The 14832-nt window shown below is 48.4% G+C and overlaps 4 protein-coding genes across 4 annotated transcripts; 2 read left to right on the top strand and 2 right to left on the bottom strand.

Annotated features, from left to right (window-relative positions):
* Positions 1-432: 432 nt before the first annotated feature.
* EDB82DRAFT_276539 (putative GNAT family N-acetyltransferase) lies at positions 433-1587 on the top strand. The gene is made up of 2 exons (XM_025728842.2): positions 433-1145; positions 1193-1587. The coding sequence occupies exons 1-2, from the start codon at positions 914-916 to the stop codon at positions 1528-1530; spliced, it is 570 nt and encodes a 189-aa protein (XP_025583169.1). The 5' UTR covers positions 433-913; the 3' UTR covers positions 1531-1587.
* A 56-nt stretch (positions 1588-1643) lies between these two features.
* Positions 1644-8441, bottom strand: EDB82DRAFT_433871 (FtsJ-like methyltransferase-domain-containing protein; the record flags this gene model as incomplete). Its single annotated transcript, XM_065607732.1, has 8 exons — positions 1644-2665; positions 2721-2926; positions 3103-5123; positions 5169-7646; positions 7691-7767; positions 7814-8194; positions 8245-8311; positions 8364-8441. The coding sequence occupies 8 exons, from the start codon at positions 8439-8441 to the stop codon at positions 1644-1646; spliced, it is 6330 nt and encodes a 2109-aa protein (XP_065464238.1).
* Positions 8442-9397: 956 nt separating this feature from the next.
* On the bottom strand, positions 9398-10706 carry EDB82DRAFT_528069 (phosphoribosyltransferase-like protein; the record flags this gene model as incomplete). The annotated part of the gene is made up of 7 exons (XM_025728846.1): positions 9398-9460; positions 9511-9575; positions 9633-9641; positions 9693-9828; positions 9877-10194; positions 10246-10546; positions 10627-10706. The coding sequence occupies 7 exons, from the start codon at positions 10704-10706 to the stop codon at positions 9398-9400; spliced, it is 972 nt and encodes a 323-aa protein (XP_025583172.1).
* Positions 10707-11756: 1050 nt separating this feature from the next.
* Positions 11757-13526, top strand: EDB82DRAFT_434084 (uncharacterized protein; the record flags this gene model as incomplete). Its single annotated transcript, XM_025728847.2, has 1 exon — positions 11757-13526. One exon carries the CDS (start codon positions 11757-11759, stop codon positions 13524-13526), a length of 1770 nt encoding a protein of 589 aa, XP_025583173.2.
* Between the last annotated feature and the right edge of the window lie 1306 nt (positions 13527-14832).

The following is a 14832-nucleotide window of genomic DNA, read 5'->3' on the forward strand; positions in this document are numbered from 1 at the left end:
GTATTACCCCTGCCGCTTGACCCGTAAGCAAACGTCTTTGCCCGCCTGTAACCACCATAACCAAGGATATTCCGCCCATTTCCAAAGTTCCGCCCATTCAATCTTCTTATCCCTTCTCTCTGTATTGTTTACTTGAGTAAAGTTCAACTTATCTAAACCCCCTATTCACCCCCGCCTTTTCCGCTCTCCGCCCGTTTAGATCTCCCCCAAGGTTCCACCACGACGAGCAATAGGGCGTTGAAGCTGATAGGTCCGTCAACCAACGCATGCTATCAAATGACAAGATCTAGCACTAAGAGGGCGTCTTAGCTCATGGGCTTGTCCCTGATGTTGTACATCAAACTTCAAGATGCATTTCTAATTGCGAGATGTGTATAAAGATCAATAATAAGCAATAACTCCTGTGGTAAAGATAGCTTCAAGTGCTCGAGTCTTCTGTATGAAACCGTGCTCATCCAACATCATACCTTGATTGCAACTTGATCAGCCATCACTTGATTGATTGACCGTCTGTCTTACTCTAGAACCATCTCTCTTTGTCTCGCTTCCCCCGCAAAACCTTGCTTCCCGTTCCCACATGACCATCTCTACAACGAACCGTTGCTTCTACGAGTCAAACACCTACTAAACTCTCCATCACACGCCCTGTTTTGTTCCCTCCCCCGCCAAGCAAAGCCCGCCGCTAGCCGTACACCCTCCGTGCTGACGACTACATCATTGTCACGATCCTTGTCTTGTTCGAGTAACAGGGACACAGAGCTCTTGTAGAGTTTCAATTCAAGAACCCTTGACCGCTCTTCGTCATCTACATCTAGATCCCAATTCATAACGTCCTGGAACCTCTCACGAAACACCGAACCTCTCTTCAGACACTCAGAAACAAACATCATCGTCAGTTCGTATATTCATCATCATGGGCTCCCACGACTCTTTGAACCAGGCCGAAGGTGCACCTCGGTTCTGGTACCGCGATAACTTCTTCCTCACAAACGACAAGTCCTATCTATGCCCCCGAACCTTCAACAAGTCTCTCGATGACAACTGGTGGAGCAGCCCCTTACCAAACGGACAACTCCAGAGGGTACTGGATAACTGCTTGACCCTGGCCGTGTACTATACTCCCCAGACCGCCGAGGAAATGAAGAGTAAGTTGTCTGATCCTGCGTTCTTCCTCTGCTAACAATCAATCTAGGAAACGGCATCGCTTCACCAAAAGATGGCTCCCCGCACAAGATGGTCGGTTTCGCTCGTGTGGTGACCGACTACGTAACTCTGGCCTACCTCACAGACGTTTTCGTCGTCGATGAGTTCCAGCGGCGGGGATTGGCGTCGTGGCTGATGCAAGCTCTCAAGGAGATAGTCGACGAATGGAAGCACATGCGCGGACTTCTTCTCATGACCCATGACCAAGCCGCAGCAAGGCTGTATCAAAGGGAATTGGGTGCTCAAGAGTTCGAAAAGGGTCCGTCAGCCGGCCTAGTAATGCTCGAAATGGCCGGTCCAGCCGAGAAGCCTGCACCCAAGCACTAAATGCACTTTCGCTTTGTGTTATTTCTTTCCTTTTTGTTATCTAGCGATGCATTTACTCATGGCTTTACGTCTGGGTGACTTTTCTTTTGCTTTTGAAGGGGTTGTTTTTGTTTTTAGCGCTGTGATCCGGACATGGCGGCTCGCATCTCAATGGCGCGTTTGTAAGGAGGAGCGATAGGTGGCTGAACGGGATCCAAAGAGACGTAGTCCTCGGGGAGCTGGTACGAGGCGTCGGAGTCAAAGGCGGATAGATCTCCACAGGCAATGAACGGCGCGACCCATCGACTGTTTCTCTCCGTGTCTTCAGGCACTTCATCGTAAACCTCCATCTCCACAACACCCTCGTCCTTTGCCATTGAGTCCTGCATGTCAACATCTCCCTTCTCCTTGAGCATTTCCTCCAACCGCCCGCCCACGCCGAGCGGCTCTTCGAGGCTGGCGCGGAAACCAGCGGGGGGCTGAAAGTTGATGCACACAATGAAAGCTTCCACGCTGCTTGCACGACTACTACGGGGCTTTGCAACGATGACCTTTTCGAAAAAGATCTTGAGCTGGGCGTAGAGAACGTCGACGTTTCTCCCGCGGAAGATCTTGGCGACGAATTTACCTCCAGGCTTGAGAACGCAGAGGGCCAGGTTCAGGGCGGCAAAGAGCAATTGGGACTGAACGTAAATATCGAGGTCATGAAGACCTGTCACGTCAGGAGCACCATCGCTCAAAACAAGGTCGACGGGGTGCGAGGCCTGTGTTCCAGCAGCCTTGGGGTCGTACGAAGAATCAAGAGCGGAGAGTAGAAGAGGCACTGTCGCAGGGTGTGTAATATCGGCTCGAAGTGTGGTGATACCGGCAAGAGGTGAAATAGGTTGTAAATCAATCGACACAATTTTAACATCCTCTCGTGGCTTTGCAGGTTCCTCATCGTTTTGTTGAATCTCGGTTGTCTGTTGCTCGCTGTCATCACCATCCTTGGGTAGAATACCCAGCATCTGCTGTCGGAACTTGGCTTCCTTATCCTGCCAAGCAACCCTGCCAAACTTCTCTCCCTTGATTAGTACACGGGAAAGTACTTGCGACCAACTTCCGGGAGCGGCGCAGAGGTCGACGACTCGAGTGACATCGGCGAAGAGATCGAATTCTACAGGAGCATAAAAGTCAATTACAGTACAGACACAATTGTCGTAGGTTCCTACCCTCGTCGAGCTGTAGCAGCTTAAATGCACTTCGCGCACGCCATCCTTGTTCTTTGGCGAGACGGTAGTAAGCGTCGCGCTTATCTTTTGAAGATTTTCCCATTCTGTCGACTTGAATATGGATTGGATTGTGAGTAATCGAATTTTTTGAAGTCTGAATTTGGTGCCCCGCGTTGATGGTGGGGGTGCCCTGTAAAGTTACCCCTCTATGGATCAACCGGGATTGGCTTGGAAACTCGGAGTCAATTAATGAAGTGTAATTGTCTATTTACAGACTCGTCAAGAATCGTCTAATTTAAATCATATCTATTCCATCTTGACCAGACGTTTTTCCTCTCAAAATCCCAACTCTTCTCCTACAACTTCTAGGGCTTCTCTTAACAAAGCACTAACCGCCTCGTGCCCAGCTACGCCAGACGCCCGTACAATAAGAGGATAAAGTCTTAGAAGATGCTTCCTTCCCTCGCTCTCAACATTTCTCAATTCAGGGATTGAGTCACTGTCACTCTTCAAATCAACTAGTTTCCGTAGAATCCATGACAGCTCCTTTCGTTGGCTCAGAGGCTGAGGCATCCGTCCCCGTAGAGGCTGGTCAGCAATATATGCCCTCAATGTCAATGCGCATCGAAGTATGAGGAATGGTGCAGCTGTGCTAGCGATCTGGGCATGGAGGCTAACTGGCGACTCAAGAAATCGACTATGTTTTGGGTCGGGGAACTGAGGCGTCGGAGGCTGAATGACAATTGTTGGCTCGTCTCTAGCAGCAACCATGTCAAACAAAACTTCGCAGGTGACATAAGCCATGTTCACGCGCTTTGTTGGTGGTATAGATACAGTTCGACCTGCACGGTTACCATAAAGCGCCGATAGACCTTTTTCATGTGTTCCGTTGATGATCGACTCCTCTTCTGGTGAAGGTGCATGAATTATCGATGTCTTGAAGAGACTCTCTGCATAAGCCGTTCGAGCCTTTTCGGGAACTGCGGTTGCACCCAGAGAAGGTATGATTAGTTCTCGCAGCTTGTGGAATGATTCTATATCAAAGCTCTCGTCGTCGGCAAGATTCGTCTCTGAGGGAGCAATACTGCAGTCCGCGCTCATGATTCCGTCAGCGATGGTCACAACAGTAGTCCAAATTTTCTGGGTGACTTCTTTCGAAAGCTCTAGGCTGGTAATGTGTGAAAGGGTCGCCTCAAGGACAGTAAGCGCTGTAGAGGTAGCCAGCCTCCACGGCGGTGTTGATTTGGTGATTGTAGTGAACCCATATTTCAGCGCAATGGGCTTGCACAAGGCTTCCAGGGCCCTGTAAAAAGAGTTGCTGCTATAGATGTCGGAGTTCGATGAATGATTGACAATGAGCTTTTCCAGTTCCTTCATACTCATTTTGGAGAGCGCAATATATGTGCGCTTCGAGCCAGATTTTGATGCCTGAACGAATGGCAGGACGACAAAATCCGCAACTTGTGTGATCATGGCCGACGGAACGCCTTCGATGTCGGTTCGGATCATCTGAACGGCTTCAATAATTTGCGCCTGCAACTGCGTCATGTACTCAATATCTTTGACGTAATCACCAACCGTGGCTTCATCCAAGGTCTCGCGGAGCAAGTCCAGAATCCTGGAGACTCTATTCACCTCAAGAGTTTCTTGTATGAGTCGGTAGATTTCTGTCAAAACCGACACATAGGCAATGAGGCAGTTTTGGTTGTCTTCAGCCTTTTCACCGACAGGCTTTGAAGTCGGGACTTCTCTTGCCCAAAGTTCCCACGAAATATCAATCGCAGTCTTGCTAAAGGCAGATTTACCATCATTGCTAGTTTCGGACAGGATGTGAGCAAGAGCCTTGAAGATCGCAGTGTTGATATCGAGGACTTTGAAGTCGAGTAGAGTAGTGAAGTGGGTAAGCAATTCTTTCCACAGGTCGTCAAACGAGGGATGAACTGCGAGGATATCGAGATAATTAGCCAAGAGGCTTGAGATACCGTTGAGAACCACAACAGCTGTCTCTGTCCACTCAGCACGATCACCATCATCCGCTTCTTCATCCTCTCCCGATTGCAAGACTCTGATTTCTTGCTCGATTGATGATAAGAGTTTGAAAACAACTGATTTGACGCATGTTGACCACGACTCTGAGCTAAGTCGATCGCCGTATGCATCAAATATTCTTAGCAAGGTCTGAATCGCGCTGTTACGAAGCTCGAGTCTATCATCAGTAGTAACATTTGTCAGTCGGAGCAGAAGCAACATCCACAATGCCGCATCTGAGCATTTGTGTTCATGGTCGGCTGCCATTTTCTCAAGATCAGATGGGTTCGTGTTTTGCATCATCTCCGCGGGGATATCAAGCGACTCGTTCTTCGATGAGAGAAAGTCGCTCAACACCCAGAAGAAGGTCACCGTCTAGAGAACGTTAGAACTCCTCTAGTATTATAGCGGAAAACTTACAGTCAATGCAATGTTAAGATCGTCATCTTGTGAACAAAACTTGTAGAGATTATCGACAAGGATCAAGAAACACGAATTTGGTAGCGAGGCCAGGAAGTCTGAGCAAATAAGCTGGAGAGAGTTGAAAGACGACCTGATGAGTTTTGCTGATCGAGTGTCCAGGAGAATTGGGTTGGCCACTGAGCCGCGGCGATACTCGTGGTCGAGTTCTCTCGTAACAAAGATGGTGCCAATGATTTCAAAGGCAATGTCCCATCCCTTGACTAGTGTTTCTCCGTTGCTCTCGATGATACTTTGAAGCCCGTCAAGGATAATTTTGTGAATATCAATATCCGTGGAGTGGCTTGCAAGAGACACCTCACGGTCTCCCTTAAGCAGAGGTTCTAGTGACATGCGAAGAGCCTCAAAGAACCGCAGTTGTTTGTCGCCGCGAGCCTCCTCTGGTAGCGAAGAAGTTACATTGGCAGCTTCCGATACCAGTTTGACAAGGATATCAGCTGCCCTTGTTCGGACGGATGAGTTTGTGTTTGAGGAAGTTAAGGTGTCGATGAGTTTTTCGGTTAGTACATCCCAGCCAGATTCTTCTGGGCTGTATTCTAAAAGTCGTTCGATATTGATATTAGCAAGCTCGCCTATTTTGGCAAGTGCGAATTTATCTTCCTGGGTCGATCCAGTGTTCATCTGCCCAGAGGCTCTGCGGCCTTGTGCGACAGGAGCCTTGAGCTGCCCATCCGAGGGTACCTGGGCTTGGGATGCTCCCTCAGACTGTTCAGGTAGTCGTTGCGCCAACAAACTACAGACAGCTGCCACAACTTCCAGAAACGACTCGTTGGGGAAGTCAATCGTGCTATCAATAAGTCTCGAAGCCGCAGTTTCGACAGCACGAACTTCAGAACTGAAGTTGTGCATCAACGTTGCCGTCTCGTTATCACCCCCTGAATCAAGTCCTCGGTTGATACTTGGTGCTCTGCCGGGAGTCTTTCCGCTGACATAAAGTACAAAGTCTGCCTGCTGCAGAGTCTCCAATATGATATTCCAAGCATCTGACAAGGTTGGACCCAACGCGATACCCAGATTAAGAAGTGCTCGTAGGCATAACAGGTTGCGGGTATTCAAAGAGACAACTGAAGCGTCGAACGATGCTTGTCTTCCCTTATCAGCGGTAGGTGTGGTGGGTGTCAGGCTGTCAACGCTAAGGAGTCCCCGAGCATTGCTGAAAAGACTGCCATCGGTTGGTGTACTCGGTGTCTGGGGACGGCCCTGGCCAGAATTGACACAAGCAGTAAGGAGATTGGACGGGACAGCTGCCTTGCCTAGGCTTGTGAGGAAAGCATCACGGGGCGTTGACAACTGCAACAAACCAGCGACATGTGCAAATCGCTGGAACGCACGCACCAATCCATGGTAGTATTCCGAGTCCAGAGCAGCATTCAAGAACGTTGAGCAAGTCGCAAGAATGGCTGGCCAGCATTCTTCGACGATTGCGGCACAAATCTTGACCTCGGAATGCTGAGGATGGTCTACGAGTGAAAGCGGGTTCACAGGAATAGGGTTCTTCCTGAACGATGTTGACCTTTCCAGGTTGCTCTTTGGTGATGCGCTTTCATGTTCGCTTTGGGGTACAGGTGAGTCACGCCCAAATTCTTGTCTAGAGGTTCTCTTTCGATTTCTCGTCTCACTCCCAACCGTGATAGATAAGACAAGCTTTGCGAGATTGTCAGAGACATTGGAGATGCAGGCCAGTACCAGACTGTAGAGGTAAGACTCTGGGATTGCAGGTGCCTCAGTCTTGTCGAGCTGATCAATACAGGGAACGCGTACTGAGCTGAACTGTGTGCTGATACCTATAGTAATGGTTTCTGATCCAACCGGTCCTGTCATCAGGCCGGTCATGCCACTGGCCTCAGCGATGGCTTGCTCAGACGAGCTCTGAGTGTTTGAGCTGATCATAGGTAACGAGGATTGAGGACCAAGTCCAATCAAAGCAGGCTTCTCGGAGCTCAAGCGCACGAATGTAGCTATCAGGGGTTTGAGGACATCCTTTTCCCCTTCGGTAGCATCAAACATGGCGTAAATGCGCCTGAGAAGGGCGTGGTCTGCAAATATCCCCCGGAAAACCTCCATGCACAGTGCTCTTTTCCAGTAAGTCTCGTCTTGGTCAAGGATATGTGTTAGTACAGCCAGCGCCTCACCGCATTCTGACGGTAAAATGCTGATATGCCTACGCAGCATAGTGTACAGAATTCGCATCAATCGGACCGTGGTAGCAAAGTTGGGCTTCGCCTTTAGTGCGCCTATGATAAGTGGCATAACCCTGCTGCGTAGAATTTGCGCTTGCTCGGGGTGTTTACTGAAGACAGTGGCATGATTTGTTATAACGGACTCAATAAGTTCTAGCCCAAATGTCTGTTGAAGTCCCGAAACGCGAATGAACTCTGGCCGTTGGTGTTCAGTCATTAGGCACAAGTCATTGAAGATCTAAACAAGTTAGAGATGGCAGTGTCAGACATGGTAGTACATACTCTGTAGGCGTCGGTTGCTGCAGGATGATTATCTGAGTATTCTGGGTCGTTGTTCATAGATCCTTCGCCTGCTTTCTCTACTTGGAGTTAGTGCCTGTTTTTTTCGTTTGTAGAGAGACTCACTATCTTCGGCGACAACTTTGTCAAAGACGGACACGACCAGTTGCTGAAGTGTCGCCGCTGAGGTGTGGTTCACAATTGCATTTTTGCTACTCTGAAGCGTAAAGCAAATGTTCAACGTCGTCACCAACAAGTTTCCTTTAAGATCGGACGCATAATTCTGAACAAGCGAGGGTAGCGCTTGCAAGATCTTGAGTTGTACATCGAGACCAGCTGATGTAGCTTGCATCAACGCCTCCAGGACCTGATTCAACTTGGACCTTGGTAAGGCCTGAGCAACAATGAGGCGCTGTAGACAGACGATGGCAATTGCAGTGAACTTTGCATTTTTTGTGCCACATGCGATGATGAAAGGGTTCACGAAGTTGGGTTTCTGAGACAGCTCTGTTTACAAGTCAGATATAGCTTTCACTAACAGTGGGGAGCTCTTAGACCTTCAGGGGCCGTCTGTTCAGACGGATTTCTCAAATTCCTTAATTCGTCTAATGATTTCTCTGCAGCCTGTGGTAACTATAAGTCTTTTTGTGCTGTAGCGGCGATGAAGACAACTCACCTGTCGCAGGTCATTATGCTTCCGCTTACTCTCCTGAATGAGATTGGTCAACTCGGTGGAAAGGAGTTGTGTCGTCATCTTGGGCAGAACGCGCAATTTTCCAGCTCAGGACAGAGCATATGATTTCTCCGTAGGTCCATACAGCTATAGGAGTGATTTTATTTTCGCGATTGATGATGTATCTCTCTTTACAGGGTGTTGATGCTTGTAGGCAGTGATGTGTCCCTTGTAGGTGAGGCGGCAGAATAACTCACCGCCTGCTATTCACGTGGGGCAATGACCAAGTTAATCATGCCAATTCGCAACTTCCATCATGACTTCTTAAAGACGAAGGGGTCATGAAAGCTAAATGAATTCTTTACAGTGCAATATGACATTTCTGAGCCTTGATTCTATCAAACTCTATTATAAACTCAATAAATTTTGGTATTTTTTGTCAATTCATCATCTAGCGTTATTTGTCTGTAGGTTATCTTATTGTCATCACACGAGGCAAAGTTATCTTGTCTTACGATCATGAACTGAGCATGATACTATACTCATTTAGTCAGTCAAGATAGAGCATCTTGCTAGCATCGTTTTGCATATCATAATACGTTCTCCAGAACAGCCCAGTGAATCTCTCGTTCTCGATTCATGATCATAAGGAAAGTCCCTGGAATCCGCCAAATTGATAAAGTCAACTCATAGCATGCTAATACGTAGACTTTGCCCGGTGCATCAATTGAATCATAGACCCAATTCATCTTTGCTGCGACATTTGATGGACAGAACAAGCCCTGTGAACCATTCAAGCTAGCAATTCTGAACGGCATGCAATATCCCAACATTTTGGTGCATCATTCTAAATCTCTTTTTATGAGTTTTGAGAGTTTTACCCAAACGATCGTGAATCGACTTGGTCCAGGCCCAATCTCTAAAAAAAATAATAAAAAATACGCCGCTTGATGTTTGTTAGTTCGCGACCATGACTTCACCCGACGGCTGGACCTACCAACTCCATAACCTTGTTTTGCATCTAGCATTTAAGAATCTTAGACGGGGACGTTGTTGAAGAGGTAAGAGACGGATTCTCCGTTATGAGTTCGTCGGATAGCCTAACGAATCAATCAGTAACATAACGCATCGAGAAGGTGGAGTATCATACCTCGGCAAGAGTTCCAGAAACATCGATGACCTTGAGCTTGGGACATCGCTCAATCTTGTCACCCACTGCTGGGAGTTAGCAAACTATAGATATGGGCGCGCGAGTCCAAATTCAAAACTTACGAGGCACGGCTGGATAAAAGTTAGCATATGGAATCAAGTATAAAGACATGGGCTACTTACTGTTGGTAACAACGAGACCAGAGAGGACAGAGCTGTTGATGGTGTCAATGGCCTTGCCACTCAGAATACCGTGAGTGACGATGGCATAAACTTCACTGGCACCGTGCTTGTGGACGGTCTCAGCAGCCTTGGCAAGCTGTAGTATGGTTAGTTGGTGTCACAAAAACATGTGTTGCTCACTTACAGTTCCACAAGTGTCTGCCATGTCATCAACCAAGATGGCGACCTTGTCCTGGACGTCACCAACAAGCACCATGCGGCCAACGACGTTGGGGCGGGGACGCTCTTTGTGAATAAGAGCAAATCCAGTGTTCAGGCGGTCAGCAAGAGAGGTAGCACGCTTGGCGCCACCAGCGTCGGGGGAAACGATCACGCAGTTTTCCACGTTAAGGTTCTCTTGGATCCAACGAAGGACAGAGGGCTCTGCGTAAAGGTTGTCCACTGGGACGTTGAAGAAGCCCTGAATCTGAGAAGCGTGGAGGTCCATGGTGATGACATGGTTCTACATAGCTGTTAGTACATTCGCGGACAAGGTGTTAGTGATAAAACGTACGCATCCAGAAACTTGGAGCATGTTGGCGATCAGTTTGGCACTGATAGGAGCTCGAGACTTGTCCTTCTTGTCTTGGCGCGCGTAAGGAAAGCTGGGGATAACAGCAGTGATACGTCTGGCCGAAGCAGTTCGACAAGCGTGGATCATGATGAGAAGCTCCATCAATCCATCGTTGACATCTCCAGGAGCAGTAGACTGGAGAATGAAGACGTCCTCATCACGGACGGACTCGCCGATAGAAACACTAGTCTCACGGTTGGAGTAGTTGAGGCTCATAGTGTTGGCGATTTCAATGCCGAGTCTTTGAGAATATATCAGCAACTTGTACACCACCTCAAAGGCGCCGGATCGCGCTTCTAGGCAAAACAAAAGTAAACATACCGACTAGCGACTTTGGCACTGATTTCGGGGTGGGAGCTCCCCGAGATGAGTTTGATTTCGTTCGCCATTTGATCCAACATTGTCAAAGAAGGGAGAGAAAAAGAGCGGGGCGAAGAATTTTTGGCGGCGAGGAATAAATAGCGAGCACCTCGGGTTAGAATCGGGAACTCTAGGTATGTGGTTCAGGTTGGTGGTTCAACGAACGCCCAAGTCTTTGGAATAGCAGCGAAGATGAATAATAAGAGGAAGATCAACAAGCTCCGATCAAATTCCAATGTCGAGAGACAATAAATGAGGTTCAAAGTTTTCCTTTCCGGGTTTTGGGTTGTGGAGCAGTCGGAGCTACAATACCCGCGTTAAGTTATAGTCTACACCACCTAAAAAGTTCTCCATGTTTTTCCTTTTCCCAAGGCTGGGTCATGTGATACTAAAAGCAGTGATTGTGCCATTGTTGAACTCTTTTGATTCATTTTCAGCTAGAAAATGGATTTGCGGGGGCCGTCTCAACTCTAATTTGGGTGCAAAGACGTGTTGAAGCCGTCATGATGAGCACACCTCTGAACACCAGAAATGAACAAGACGCCTCTTACTTCAATCATATAAGCAGGACGACATAAATAATTCCTCCCAATCAACCCGACGTCATTTTTCAGCTCCTGTCACCCTTTGCCTATAAAGCCAGATACCCTGTCGCCTGTCCTCTCTACCCCTCCATTGCCGGCTTGGATCGGAACTGTCTACCAGGGTAAAAAATGGAGTCGACGTGATTGATCCTTTCTTTGTTCCTAAACCCATCCGAAACCAGGACTAGACACCCAGATCCAGACTTAGACCCAGTCTTCCTATGAGAATCATTTCTAAAATCGCACGACCTTAACTAAGCAGACTTTCAACTCAGACAATTGATTTACGATTTACGATTGCGATTTCAACTCTTGACCAACTGACGAAGCGATACCGATCCTCTCTTCTTCACAACCATTCCAAACAGCAGTAACCGCCACGTGATCCCGCATTCTCGTCGAACCAGTGATTTGATGCCCCGTCACAACTCTTCGCCTTTAAACTTCACCGCTCGCCCGCCTCACATATCTCATGCAAACAATGTTGGATCCGGGTCATCTTCCAGCATGGCACACCATCATTCCTTTTCGCCGCGGTTGAGTCCCGCCATGACTTCGACCACGTCCCTCCACGACTTGGGACGTAACCGAAAACTCCGCCTTCTAGTTGCCGCCACCGGTCCTCGCGATACCTCTTGGGCTCAAGCACTCGTTGTGCGCCTCTCCAAAAATCCACAGATCGAGGCCCGAGCAATCGTCGACGATGTAGTCCCGCGATTAACACAAACCATCATTGTGATGCAAAATAGAGGGTTGGCCCTCGGAGCGGGCGATAGGGCCGACGATATCGAATTCTATCGACAGCAAGCATTCGAGCTGGTGGAATGGGCAGATCTCATGGTCTGTGTACCCCTCGATGCCGACAGCATCGCCAAGATGCTGGCCGGCGTAACCGACACTTTCCTCGGCGAAGTACTCAGAGGATGGGACACCCAAAAAAGCATCGTCTTGGTTCCTGGCATGAGCACGCATATGTGGTCAAATCCGATGACCAAGAAGCATCTAAACAAATTACACCGAAAATGGAGCTGGATACGTGTGGTGACGCCGATATTGTGGCACTACGAAGGATCGCCCAACCCGAAACGAGTGCCTAACTGGAATGGTTTCAACGAAGTTTTGGGGATAATAAAAAACCAGGCCGACTTATTAGGGCTGGGACGAGATGTTGAAGTTGCGACTGGACTGGGCATGACAGACGATGCAGACGTAAGAGTCCAGTGCAAGCTTCCACCCGAGATCTGGACTATTATTCTCGATTATGCAGGGGATTGGGAACTTTCAAAGGCTCTGGGAATGTACACCAACCTTCCAATGCCCACGACATGGTCAAGCCAACCCAGGGACCCCAATGATCCACTCAAGGTGTACGAGCACGAGCTCGAGTGGACAGTTCTAACTTGCAACTCTGCAGCGATATGTAAAAAGATATCGCAATCTCCACCAGAATTCCACGATATATCAGCCTTGGTCATCAAACTCGTAATCAAGTTTGGTCTTATTGACGTATTGGCATATATGGAAGCCAATCGGCCAGATCTTTTCAAGGCATTTGACGGCACGACACTACCTACTAAAGCATCCGCTTATTATCCACGTGTCGATGTGTTGGACTATTGGAAACAGAGTGCATGGTTCAGAGATCGTCATGTGTACGATGCAGAAGCGGTCGACGGCGCCTCTAGGTTTGGACATGTTCGTGTTTTGGACTGGTGGTGGAGACGATCTGGCCTAGGAATGCGTTATACTGAGTCGGCGCTGGAGCAGGCTAGTGGAAATGGCCATCTTCTGGTCCTTGAATGGTGGCGCGACGCAGCAGCTCAGGACGATAAAGTCGTTCTTCGGCCGGGCCGGTCACTCCTGTGGGCAACACAACATGGGCAAGCTAATGTTTTACGGTGGTGGGATGCTTCAGGTATTCCTGCTGCACATGGCGACAGTGTTGCCAAGGTGGCCAGTCGCTGGGGCCAAGTTGAGGTTCTGGAGACTTGGAGACGCCTCAAAGGAGATGACAAGCTTGTATTTGATGCCGAAGTTCTCGTTTCGCCCACCATATTCAAGCATTTATCGGTGCTCGAGTGGTGGCGTAACTTTGCACACGGAGAGCTTGAGGGCATGGAGGGCCGAAAACAACAGGTAGAATTCCGGACATGCAACATCGAAGAGGCACTTGAAGACAGCATAGGAGATCAGAGTGCTGTTCGGCGTTGGTGGACACAAAACGGGCTGAACCTGGGACTGCGAGATGAAGAATGGCTCAAGACGCGATATCTTTAGAGTGCACTCGGGTCGTCAAGGCTAGTACTAGGTGGGTGCAGTTACGCCGCAACTGCTCAGCGGTACATCAGCCCTGAACCCGGCCGTACGGAAAGGGTGTGTGGCAGCTGAAATCCTCGCGTGGCATGGAGGTGTGTATACTGCGTGACATAGTAGGATCGATAAGGGAGATGAGATGCCGGCTCGTGCTAGCATCGGGTAATGATGATCAAAGTTTATTGTTCCTGGCACTGGTACGTCTTTGGAGGGGCGCAGGCGTTTCTCCTCATTAGTTTTGAGTCTCTTGTTGAGACTGGTCTATATGGATATTGAAGCATTCGGAGCGTTTGGAAAAGAGGGCGCAGGGATTGAACTTGCAGGCATATATTCACGGATGTAGATGAAGAAGAATAAAGTGATGGCGTTTTGTGCAATTTCATCTGGGTTGCTAAACTGGAAATGAAGTTGCGTGACTATTCTGGATACAGCTGAACTCTGGGTTGGTGAAAGTTCCAGCACATATGAGCTTTTAACTTTGACTTCTTTCAGTCCAGCATCGAGATGATCAACGACAGTAATTCTCATGATTCAGTATCAAGCACAATCTTAGGAACGACTATAGATGGAGTGTCTATCAACTTGGCAAATCGCCAAGCTAGAATTGGCATCCGGGGGTGGATCCCCAACGACTACCTTTAAGTCGAGAGATATATATCATCAACCGGGCCGGTCCATTCAAAGGAATAGGGAAGAAAACACGACTAGTGAGTTGAATAGTTAGGTTTATGCACGACTGCCGACCGCCCAGTTGTTAGTTTTCAAGCTTATTTTGAGCTTTTCCCCCCCTCCATGGTCTGGTTGGAGTCTACCATGGTGACCAGGATTATGTAGTATTCCCCACACACACATATCACACCCTGGCTCACATTGCACAGGAAGACATTCAGTTCTTCTCTTCTAGAAGACCTTTCTGTCCATTCACGGGCAGCTATAACGGTTCTATACATGGCTTGTGGCGCTGGGCTTACAGTAGTTAGTCGATCAACCGGGAGCAGGTAGAGGAACCGGCAGGGCAATAATTTCCATTTCAGCTGAATCTATTTTCTTACAGAAACAAACTCGCATAGGAACGAAAAAAGGGTAAAGAAAATGAGGGGCCGGATGGTTCCGTGCCCACAGTCGTTTGTCGTTCGGATAGATGGACATATGTCATGTCATGTCATGTTCCTTTTTCTATTACGTTTTTTCCGACTTGGTATTCGTGGGGCCCCAACAAATCTCCAGAGATTTGGGCTCTTGCTTGTTTTTTTTTACTGGAGTTTGCGGG

The sequence above is a fragment of the Fusarium venenatum genome (assembly GCF_020744135.1).
Source record: "Fusarium venenatum strain MPI-CAGE-CH-0201 chromosome Unknown EDB82scaffold_3, whole genome shotgun sequence".
Lineage (NCBI taxonomy): Eukaryota > Fungi > Ascomycota > Sordariomycetes > Hypocreales > Nectriaceae > Fusarium > Fusarium venenatum.

Coding starts and splice junctions, on each gene's coding strand:
- EDB82DRAFT_276539 (XM_025728842.2), top strand. CDS start 914: ATGGGCTCCCACGACTCTTTGAACCAGGCCGAAGGTGCACCTCGGTTC. Junction 1,146..1,192: donor GACCGCCGAGGAAATGAAGA/GTAAGTTGTCTG, acceptor CAATCAATCTAG/GAAACGGCATCGCTTCACCA.